Raw genomic sequence first — 11,652 nt, 5'->3', positions numbered from 1 at the left:
TCTGGGCTCAAGGTAGCCTGGAAACTGTTCCCTGAAGCTGGCTGTTCAGTAATGAGGAAAGGACATTTCACACATGCCCAGGGGCACTTTCCTCCTTTTCATGATGGCTGCAAATATTCTGGGAACAGTTGTTGTTCGATTTGCATTCTGCTCTCAACCTCAAGGTTCCTGGGCAGTATTTTTCTCACATTTATGTTCCACCTTTCCTCCAAGCAGCTCATGATGATGTGCATAGTTCTCCCTCTCCCCATTTCATCCTCACAACAACCCTGTGAGGCACGTTTGGCTGAGAGAGAGCGACTGGCCCAAGGTCACCTAGTGAGCTTCATGGCTGAGTGGGGATTTGAACCCGAGTCTCCCAGGGTCTAACCACTATACCATTCTATATGGTCATAGACAGGTGTGTGCTATATCTTTCTGTGTGCCGCTGGTCTAGGCCAGCCTCCCCCAACCTGGTGCCCTCCAGAGGTTTTGGACCACATTTCCTATCAGCCCCAACACAATACGACCAGGATGGCTGTTGCTGGTGGGAATTGTAGTCCAAAACATCTGGAGGGCACCAGGTTGGGGGAGGCTGGCATAGTCCAATGCTGGGACATCCGGCAAGCAAGCAGAACCCATTCCTCAGACCAGACAGCAACCTGTTCTCCCTCTTTGGCTCTAACATGCACCTCCTTTGCAAAGTCTTGAAGTCTAGCCTGACCCTGAACATCAGCAATTATTTTTCAGTGCCCATAAACTAGGGGTTCCAAAAAACCTTTTTTCTTCTCCTCTCTCCTGCTGGCAATCTTGAAAATCCAGTTTTTGTGACTTGAATTGAACCCGGGACCTCGTGCGTGCAAAGCAGGGTCCCTTCTCGCTGAGCTGCAGTCCGTGCCTTTGAGACCCTGGATTGAGCTCAGGGGGACAGCATCTGTTTTGCACGCAGAAGGTCCTGGGTTCAAGCCCAGGAATCTCCATGTAGCCGGGCTGAGAGAGGCTTCTGCCGGGACCTTGAAGAGTTCCTGCCTTCTGCTGGAGCAGACCGTTCTGGGCTAGGTAGCTCCGTGGTCTGATGTGACGTAAATCAGCTTCATCCGTTCAGCTGGCTCTTTCAATGTCAACTTTGTCACGGCCGGCTGTCGGGGCAGCTGATGACTCTGGGCTTCCTTTCCCACTCAACAGCTGGCCTTTCCTCAGGAACAAGGCCAGGCCAAGACAGATGTAAACATTTTGATGACTTGCTCCTGGAATAAATACAGCCGGCTCCTGTGTTCAATCATCTTCTCACACAGATATGAGTTTAATGGGCTCAACCCAGCAAGGAAAGGCTTACAAACTCCTGTGCTGATCTGGGGGCAGTGCGGGGAGGGTTCCAGAGTGCACACTCCTCCCCTCCCCCTGCTTCTTGGGGGTCAGAGAAGCTCGCTTACGCTCCTCAGCCGTGAAGCTCTCTTGGTAGTCACTTAACATAGCCTAGACGGTGCGCTCTGGCACCTCAACCCAGTTACTGGGCATACTGGAGAAGCCCGGGCCCCCTCTGGACACCCTTTTTTGTAGAGTATTCATGATGGGATCGAGGTGGTTAGACGGGATCCCACTTTGAGCACAGTTGGCGCTCCTATAGCTTTTCATACCACAGGTGCTCCAGGGATTTATTTATCTTTGTCCTACTTCTGTTGTGCGGTATTGCAAGCGTGTCCCTCCAGACAGCAATAATGCAATAACGCTGGATAAGCTTCACAGAGCAACTAATGCAGTGGAGCGATGTGCGGATGGTCCAAGATAAACTCGCCACTAATTCCTTATTATTGCACCAACAGCATGTTGCAGAATACACACTCACACCAATCTGGAGGCCCCCAAGTCTCCCTTATTAGAATATTGTGCTGCCCCCCCTTACGGGCTCCGTTTCATGTTCAACCCTTTCATTTGGACATTTCTCTTTGCAGCCGGGGCTGGGGGCTCTGCCTGGATGACCCGCCGGCCAAAGACGTGATCGACTTCCCGTCGGTTCCCCCGGGAGTCCTCTACGACGTCGGCCACCAGTGCCGGCTCCAGTATGGCGCTTACTCCACCTACTGTGATGATATGGATGTAAGGAAGGGCTGGGGGTTTGGGGGTTCCCCAGTTACTTTGGAGCCAGCAGCAGAAGCCTAGAATTCTGAAACAGGTGTGCAGGTAGGGTGGGGGTTCGCCTCTGCTGGGAAACCCCTTTGAGAAGGAAACTGCTGTGGGGAGGAGGCCAGTTCAGTCAAGATTTTGGAGCAGTGATTTTCAGCAGGACCACCAAGCAGGGCCTGTTCCTGGATGGGGGCTCCCTCCTGCAGCTGAGATTTTTCAAATAATTTGCTCCATCCCCTTGATCATTCTGCTTGCCCTTCGCTGAACCCTTTCCGACTCTACAATACCCTTTTTGAGGTGAGCGACCAGAACTACTCCTGGTATTCCAAATGTGGCCGGACCTTAGATTTGTATAGCAGCACTATGATATCGGCAGTTTCATTTTCAGTCCCTTTGAAAATTGCTAGGGTACCTGCACAGCCCAGATTTGGAGATGGGAAGGAAATCATGGACAGCTTCTCCTCTTTCCTCAGCTATAGGTCAGGGGGCTCAGCCGAGTGGACTTGCTCGAGTGCAGCCCGTCTCAGAAGGGATGGCTTCTGTGTCCTCATTCTCTTGGGTCTTTATCTTGCAGAGCATCTGCAACACCCTCTGGTGCTCCGTGGGGAACACATGTCACTCCAAGCTGGATGCAGCTGTTGATGGCACCAAATGTGATGAAAGCAAGGTAATGCCTTTCTGCAAGTCAGTGCAGTGTAGTGGTTAGAGTGCTAGACTGCGACCTGGGAGTAAAATGGAAATGGACTGCCTTCAAGTCAATTCTGACTTATGGCGACCCTATGAATAGGGTTTTCACGTAAGCAGTATTCAGATGTAGTTTACCATTGCCTTCCTCTGAGGCTGAGAGGCAGTGACTGGCCCAAGGTCATCCAGTGAGCTTCATGGCTGTGTGGGGATTTGAACCCTGGTCTCCCAGGCCGTAGTCCAACACTCTAACCACTATGCCACACTGGCTGTCCACGGCCTGGGAGAGCAGGGTTCAAATCCTCACTCTGCCACTGAGTGACCTTGGGCCAGTCACTGTCTCTCAGCCTAACCTACCTCACAGGGTTGTTGTGATGATAAAATGGAGGGGGAAGAGAACCACGTACATCATCTCAGAGGAAAGGTGGGATATAAATGAAATAATGAAATGAAAAAATTCATCATCAGCAGGCAACCCTTGGCAGACCTTGAGGGGCTGCTTTGCATGAGATAATATCTGTGCCTGAAATCATATGGTTTGAAGCAGCCTTCAAGTATCTATTCGTTTGGACCATGCAACATCCAGGATCCTTCAGGTCTCTGCCATACAGGCAGGTGGATGCATTTGAGAACCCACATTCTGTAGGAAGCTAAATTGCACTCATAAGTTTCATTAAGTATGTTAAAGACAAAATTCATCAGTGACACTTTTGGCCAGGTTGGATGTTAAGCAAAGAAAGAAGCTGGAACAAGAGAGAGAGAGACTCTTTTGCTGGCATGACCCGAAATGCGAGAAAAGGACCCGTCTCTATGGTTGGCCACTTGCTTTGCCTGCAGGAGGCCCCATATATTCAATCCCTGGTATCTGCCAGTAGGCTGGGGAGACCCCTTGCCTCAGACTGCTCCTGGAAAGCCACGCCAGCCTATACAGACCTGGGCATAGCCAATATGGTGCCCCCCAGATGCTATGGATTCCAGCTCCCAGCATTCCCTGCAGCCAACATGGCCAATGGTCAGCAGTGATGGGGGTTCTTGGACTACAGCATCTGGTTGGTACTATGGCAGCTACTGCTGGGTAGACACCGCTGAGTTGAACCAACCAGGGGTCTGCTTGGGTATGCGTGTGCTGTGACTGTTAGGTAATGTGGCCCCTACTCCATTGCATAAAATGTGCTCCAGCCTTGCTGAACATAGAGAGTAAAAACATAAGTTTGTTTGCGTCCCAGAATGCACCACTTTACATTTGTTTACGTTGCATTGCATCTGCCATTTTACTGTCCCTTCACTCATAAGCACATAAGCAGAGCCCTGAAGATGGATCTGGCCAAAGGGGCCCATCTGGTTCAGCATCCTGGTCTCACAGTGGCCAACCAGATGCCCTTAATGGGAAGCCGGCAAGCAGGACCTGAGCACAAGACTGAGACGGTGTTTTTTACTTCTACATTTAAATAATGTGTCTGCCAACTACAGCCCGAGATGGAACCCACTTTACTCTTGGCTTTATCTTGATTTGATTTTTTAAAAGTGAGCATCTAATGTTTCTGTTTCGCACCAGCCTTTGGTGCAACCTGAGATGTTCTCACGCCAGCAGCAGCCTGTCTGAATTAAATCTGCCTGACGCGTCTCCCTTTCCATCTTGAGACAAACCACAGACTCTGTGCTTGTTTTTACGTTGTCCAACAAAATCCTTTTCTGTCCCCCTATATTTCTTTAAACTTCCATCCCAATTAAGAGTTTTGCTAAACTTGAAAGCTCTCTCACAACTTTGCAACCTTTTAGTTGCTCATATTTATTATGTATTTATTACATCTCTTTTATTAACTCAATTTACAAGTCACCTAATAAAAATATTCTCTAGGTGACATAATGGTTTTACTCTACTATTACTTCTAGATTCGTATCATGTCAATTTTGTCTGGTTATGTGGCTTTACAACATCATTTCCCTCTTTTAAAATAGTTGCGAGTTAAAGAAAATTTGTAAGTCATGCTCTGTTGGTTTCGAGATAAAACATAAAAGTTCGTTTGGAAGACCACTAAAGTGAAAATTATAAAACAAACTGCTTCAGGCTTGCATTTTCAGTTGCCATCTGCATGTTTCCAATGTAATTTCCCAAACGTGAATGCCAAAATCTTGCTTGGGGGAAAAAAACCAGACCTGATTGCTGAGTTTCTTGCGATTCTGCCACAGCTGTCAGGGTCTGTGCAAGCCACCAAACTTACCGTCAAATCCCATTTCTGTGGAAATTTGCCAGGCCACCCTGAAGTTCCCAAGGCTATTCCAAAGTCCTTTTCCCTTTGCTGTACTCTGAGGCCGTTCGGAGCTGGGCAAGTCTTGAGGTATTTTTGCAAAGCATGCTTCCTCAAGCTGGTGAGCCCCAGATGTTTTGGATTAGGAACGTAGGAACACAGAAAGCTGCCTTATACTCAGCCAGACCATCTGGCCCAATGTTTTCTACTCTGACTGACAGTGACTCTCCAAGGGTTGAGACAAGGGCTGTTCCCTCCTGGGAGACGCTAGTAGCTGAACCTGGAAATGTTTCTGCCCCTGAGCTATGGCCCTGGCAATGGCCGTGCCGGCTGGGGCTGATGGGAACTGTCAGTGCTTTTTTGGCAAAAAGAAATAAAAATGAGGTGCCAGTGCTCATATCTTGATGAAAGTACCATGGGGGTCAGCACAAAATGGGTGGCCTGGGCAGCAAAACCCCACAAAGAGGCACTGGTACTCTGTGCTGGTGAGTACTGTCACAAAAGAAGCCCTGGGAGTTCTAGTCTGAAGCATCCAGAGGGCACCAGCTTAGGAAACACTTTGATGGAGCCTAGTTTTGCAGGCCACGCGTGGCTGACGTGCTGCTCCCGCTTCCTCTGCAGTGGTGTTTCAACGGAGAGTGCGTCCACATGGGTTACCGCCCAGAGTCCATCAGTGGAGTGTGGGCAGCCTGGAGCTCCTGGGGCGCCTGTTCCCGAACTTGCGGTGCTGGCGTGCAGAATGCAGAGCGGCAGTGCAACAGCCCGACGTAAGTCACTAGCCGTTCTTCTGCTGGCAACAGGGGCGAGGGAGGGGGGACACCCCATCTCAGTCCGCCTCCTGTCCCCAAAAGTGATTGTTGTCAGCTGCGTCGGAGACAGCAGCATGGAAGAAAGGACTCTCTGGGTCTGTGCTATTGTGCAGCTTCCATTCATTTCATCAGAGCTGGTGTAGTGAATATCATTGCACCTTTCCCTGAGCATGCTGGCTAGTAGCCACGGCCACCTCCATCCTCCTAAGTCTCCTTGTCAAGAGCCTACCCAGCAGGCTGTTGTGTAGTATTCGTTCATTAGGACAGACTCCATTATGCAAATAGCAGCTTTGGAGAGGCAATTTTCCCCAAGACCGTGGCAGGGAAGAAGAGAGTTAAAGCCCCCCCCAGGCTTCCCTGTGGCTCCTATTTACATAACAAAAAGTATGCACATTACTTACCTTTGGCCAATTAATGTCACTTGGAGTTTGGCCCTCATTTAGCGGAAGGGGAAGGTCCCTATGGGCAATCCATGCACAAGCCCCATGTGGCACCAGGAGGCCCTGGATGCAGTAGGGTCCTAAGAGTCATGATGCGCTGCACAGCTTAAGGCATGGGTCGCCAGTGTGGCACCACAATGCCCATCATCCCTGTGTATTGGCCATGCTGGCTGGGGCTGATGGGAGTTGGAGTCCACAGCACATAGAGGGCACCATGTTAGCTTCCCCTGGCTTACAGATTGGTAATGCCTTGGGGTTGTTTTTTATACCCCCATTATATTTAAACAAAACATAGCCCGCCTAGAACATCATGGAGTGCCACCCCAGGCTCCTGCCTGCGCAGTAGTTTTTTTCACTTGCATGGAGTTTATCATACAACCAAGCAGAATATGAATTTAGTTCAATGAAATAAACAAGTCAATATTTGTGTTCCAAAGTGTGATTCTCTCCCCACAGTCTGAAGTGGTCTGTTCTTCCACCTCTTCCTGCTGCAGCCTCAAGGCCCTTTCAGGCTTTCCCTGAACACGTGGAGGAGTGGTGGTGGTGCCACACTGGCCAGCCCCCCTCCCAAGGCCCACGTGCCCCTCTGGCCACACCCCCAATCCCCATGTGCTCAGGAGAAGATGCCCTCAGCCTCCCTACATGTGTGCAGCTCAAAAGTGGCCTGATTATTATTATTATTATTATTATTGGGTCAAGGACCACCTCTCCCCGTATGAACTGATCTGGACCCTGTGGTCATCATCACAGGCCTTTCTTTCTGTGCCCCTACCACCCAAGAATGGGCCTTTTCAGTGGTGGCCCTCCAGCTACGGAATGGTCTCCCAAGGGAGGCATGCCTGACGCCTTCTTTATCCATCTGTAGGTGCCAGGCAAAGATTTTCCTTTTCACTCCAGCCTTTGGCCCTTGAGATGTGCTGTCTTAGTTTCTTTCGTTTGGGTTTTAAGTTTTTATATTGTATGTTTTAAATTTTGTGTTGATATTGTATATTTCGCTTAGAGAGTGTTGGGTGTGAGGTGACCAACAAATGAAGATGATGATGATAATTATGCTACTAATAAAATATTTTTCCTTCAACAGTGGCCTGGTCTTGCCTGTCCTCCACCTCTGATCTTCCTGCCCTACCTCATTTGCACAGCCTCTCTGAAATGGCCGCTTCTGAAAGCCACTGTTGTTTCCTAGCCGAGCACAGAGGCCTGGGACATAGGTGGGGGTAGGTGGGGACTCCAGTAAATCAGACTGCCATTTATTTATCTTCATTTGGGTGAATGTCGTCCTCCTTGCCCACCCTTCCTGACCTTTTCAGCAAAGAAATTCAGTGTTGTTACAATATCCACTTAGCCTTCCCCAACCTGTTACCCTCCATCCATCTGTGCCGCCAAAACATCTGGCGGGCACCAGGTTGGAGGAAGTTGCTCTGGGATCTGCAGAACAAACACTTCATGCTGCGGGTGAAGTTTTATTCAGAAGCATTTGTTTCTTGGAGATGTGTAACGATTACATCATCAACAAGCTTATCAGCATTAACTGGCTCCTTCGATTGTCACTTCCCAAGTATCTTGTTGTGCTTGATGAGCTTATTGAGATGATCCTGCTGGTTGGTTTGCTTTTTGGATTGACATGGACACGTCGGCTGTGGAGAGCGTGCAAGATGAACAAGGGCAGCAGCATATTCTTCCCCAACCTGGTGCTTTCCAGATGTTTTGGACTATGAGCCCATAGGCCTCAGCCAGCATGGCCACTCAGTGCTAAGGCTGACAGAGGATATAGTGCGAAACATCTGGAGGACCCCAGGTTGGCAAAGGCTGTGGCAGATGAACGATGAGGGTTTGGCACTGTGGGCCCATGGGCCAAATTGCCTGCCCCCCCCCCGGTGTTGGGACAGCTACACGTACCAGTTGCCAGCGGAATTTTCTCCCTGTGGTGTCTTGTCCTTCCCGTGAAGTGCTCCTAGGAGCTGACCTCTCCTTCCCAAGGTGTTTCATGTGTGGACTCCTTGCTTACCTCCAGCAGGGGAACGAGCTGTGCCGCGTGCCTTCAGACCGTTCTCTCTCTCTGTCTCCCTTTCTCAGCGGAATGGTTTGTTCCTTTTTCAAAGTCCTTATATGCCACTTCTCAGGCTCAGGTGCCACTTTTTAAACAGACCTCACAAAGCTGTTTAGATCGAATGATTAAAACAGTGAGCATCAATTAAAAAATACAATAAAGCAGAAAAGACGAAGCAACGGGTGTCCTGAAGAAGCTGGATATCTGCTCTCCTCAGGGCAAGATGGCTCTTCCCAAACCCCTTGGGGGGCAGTGGTGGGGGAGGGCCACCTGTGGGAGCCGGATCTTGGCAGCTCCCCAGCCTGCTTGCTGTCCCTTCTCTGCTTGCTTTAGGGCAAGAAGATTTTGCTCCACCCTTTGTTGTTGTTGTTATGCGCTTTCAAGTCGATTTCGACTTATGGCGACCCTATGAATCAGTGACCTCCAAAAGCATCTGTCATGAACCACCCTGTTCAGATCTTGTAAGTTCAGGTCTGTGGTTTCCTTTATGGAATCAACCCATCTCTTGTTTGGCCTTCCTCTTTTTCTGCTCCCTTCTGTTTCTCCCAGCATTATTATCTTTTCTAGTGAATCATGTCTTCTCATTATGTGGCCAAACTGTGATAACTTCAGTTTCATCATTTTAGCTTCTAGTGACAGTTCTGGTTTATGCTCTACCCTTAATGCATCCTAATGTGCCTGTCTGCTCCTTTCCCAAACTCAGGCCAAAGTACGGCGGAAAATACTGCCTGGGGGAACGAAAGCGCTTCAGGATTTGCAACACAAAGTCATGCCCCACGGACAGGCCCTCTTATCGCCACATCCAGTGCAGCCGCTTCGATACCAAGCCCTACAAGGGGACACTTTACAAATGGACCCCAGTCCCTAACAACAGTAAGTCAGTCTCTCTCTCTCCTGTGTGAGCAAAACAATTTTTTAAATCTATTTATACCTTAGCATCCCACCTCTCCTCCAAGCAACTCAAGGTAGTGTGCGTCGTTCTCCCCATTTTGCCATCACAACAACCCTGTGAGGTAGGTTAGGCTAAGGGATATAGTGGCTGGCCCAAGGTCACTCACTGAGCTTCATGGCTCAGTGAGGATTTGAATCCTGGTCTCCCAGGCCCTCTGACCACTCCTGAGTTTGTAAGTTACTCCTGTTGTTATATTATTTATTTTATTTAAAATATTTATATACCTCTCTTCCTTAGGGCAATACCAGAGCAGTTCACAGAAAGTAAACATAATTATATCTGTCTGTCTGTCGTATTAAAATATTTAAAGTTTCAATTAATTTACATCCATGGTGACACATAAGCTCTCTATCTATGTATTTACTAATACCAAGCTAAAAAATTCTGCAGCCAGCAAATGCCTGGGTGAACAAGAAAGACTCGAGCAGGTGGCAAAAGCTCATCAGAGTCGGTTCCTGCCTTCTTTCAGATGTTCGTACATACAAATTATGCATTGAGTAATGCTGACAAGTTGTTCGCTGGCCACGCAGCTTGGCTGGCTGACTTGAGCCACCTGGAGCCTTTTGTTCTGGATGTAGCTTTCATGCTGGACCTGCTCCCTCCCCAGAGCATGTTGGGATGTAGGGTGGCTGGTTAGCGAAAGGGCAGTCACTGACACTGGTGATTTGATGAGAGACCTTGCATGCAGTACAATTTTCTTTGGAAGGACCCCGCATGCATGCGCAGGGTGTGACTGATCACTATCATGGGGTCAGGAAGGCATTTTCCCCGAGGTCAGGTTGTCTTGTGAATTCAGCCCATGGCTTGGCTTGGGTGCATGAGCCACCTGCAGGCCTGGTTCCATAAGCACCTTTTGCTGGGTACCTGCTCCTATTCTGGCAACCTCAACGACATGAAAGGTGGTTTGAGGAGGAGGGAAGAGGAAAGGCAGCCGGATGCTGGCAGGCTTCTTGACCGCTCTTGCTGGCATCTGCAGTTAATCCGTGTGAATTGCACTGTCGCCCGGAGAATGAGTACTTTGCTGAAAAGCTCCGTGATGCAGTCATCGACGGGACCCCGTGTTACGAAGCAAAATCCAGTCGGGATGTGTGCATTAATGGGATCTGTAAGGTAGGCAGACATTTGGGGACGTGTGACTTGGGACGCTGGTGGCAAGAGGCGATGCTGTGCAGCAAGGCTGGGCAAGCCATGTGGAAGACCTCCACACTGGGAGTTGTAGGAAGCATTTGACGTGGATCTGTGATGGCTCTTTTGCAGATTATCACCGGATGTTACTATCACCAAGTGATCACTCTGCCAGTGTGAAACCAATTTTACCGGCCTTCCTCAACCTTTACCAGCCTTCCAGATTCTTTGACCTGTGTCTCCCATCAGCCCTAGCCAGCATAGCTGTATGGAGATGGGGCTGAGAGGATCATGGCCGTGCTGGCTGTGGGGGCTGATGAAAGTGGTCCTCCAAAGCATCTAGAGGGCACCAAATAGCAAAGGCTGGTCTTCACTCTGGGATGCAGTTGTTCACAAACAGGTGGCCAGGGGTGTTGCTAAGTCCCTTTCCAGGGACACCCCCAATTTGCACAAATGTACATGCATAAATATTAACATGTTTTACATGGTTTTAATTCTATGGAATAAATTACATTAACCAGGCTATGGTCTGAATGGTCAGGCCTGGTCAGTGCCTGGATGGGAGACCGCCTGGAAACCATCTGTAAGCCGCCTTGGGTTTCCATCATGAAAAGAAATGCAATACATAAATACATTTTAACAATAACTTTTTGTATGTTTGTGTCTATGTTTTTATCTGTATTAAGGGTCTCCCCCCATGTGGTGGGGTGGTGCATGAATCTAAAGTGTCTGCTGACCTGTCTCCCCCCCCCCCCGCTGTCCGGATTTATTTATGCAGATGAATACATGTAAGCACCACTCAGTCCAGCTTTAATAACATTTTAAAATCACAGTTTTATAAAGCAAGGAGCCAGAGAGAGAGGGAAAAGCTCAGCAATTAAAACCAGAAAAATCCTCCTGGAATAAAACTCTGTTCAACAACCAGTGAAAATAGCAAGCGGCAGGAGGGGGAGGCCGCCATACTTTGGTCCAGGCATTCCATAGTCTGGGTGCAGCCACTGAGAAGGCTCCCCCCATCCCACTCAGACACCCCAGATGTCACCCCAGATGGGAGACAGAGAAGGGCATCTCCTTCTGAGCTCCTGAAATGGGGGGGAGGGGAGGTGGCCTCTAAGGTACCTTTGACCTCAGCCAGTTCAGCTTCAGAGGTAATCACCAACGCTTTGCCCTGAAGCAAACGGGTAACCAGTGCAGCTTCTGCAGGATCAATGCAACATGATCCCAAGGGCAAGTGCCCACCAGC

The 11,652-nt window shown here is 49.2% G+C and overlaps 1 protein-coding gene across 4 annotated transcripts in view; it reads left to right on the top strand.

Moving 5' to 3' along the window:
- ADAMTS7 (ADAM metallopeptidase with thrombospondin type 1 motif 7) overlaps positions 1–11,652 on the top strand; it is a 69,250-nt gene that overhangs the window by 16,460 nt on the left and 41,138 nt on the right. For 3 of the 4 annotated variants that reach the window (XM_061594772.1, XM_061594773.1, XM_061594775.1), the window contains exons 9-13: positions 1,932–2,076; positions 2,678–2,770; positions 5,658–5,803; positions 9,036–9,205; positions 10,261–10,394. In XM_061594772.1, coding sequence (XP_061450756.1) covers positions 1,932–2,076; positions 2,678–2,770; positions 5,658–5,803; positions 9,036–9,205; positions 10,261–10,394 — 688 coding nt within the window. The remainder of the gene's footprint in view (positions 1–1,931; positions 2,077–2,677; positions 2,771–5,657; positions 5,804–9,035; positions 9,206–10,260; positions 10,395–11,652) is intronic. The other variant, XM_061594774.1, reaches the window with a different exon arrangement.

This window comes from Rhineura floridana, chromosome 14 (assembly GCF_030035675.1).
Source record: "Rhineura floridana isolate rRhiFlo1 chromosome 14, rRhiFlo1.hap2, whole genome shotgun sequence".
NCBI classification, from domain to species: Eukaryota; Metazoa; Chordata; class Lepidosauria; order Squamata; family Rhineuridae; genus Rhineura; species Rhineura floridana.
This window is presented reverse-complemented; position numbering and strand designations above follow the sequence as displayed.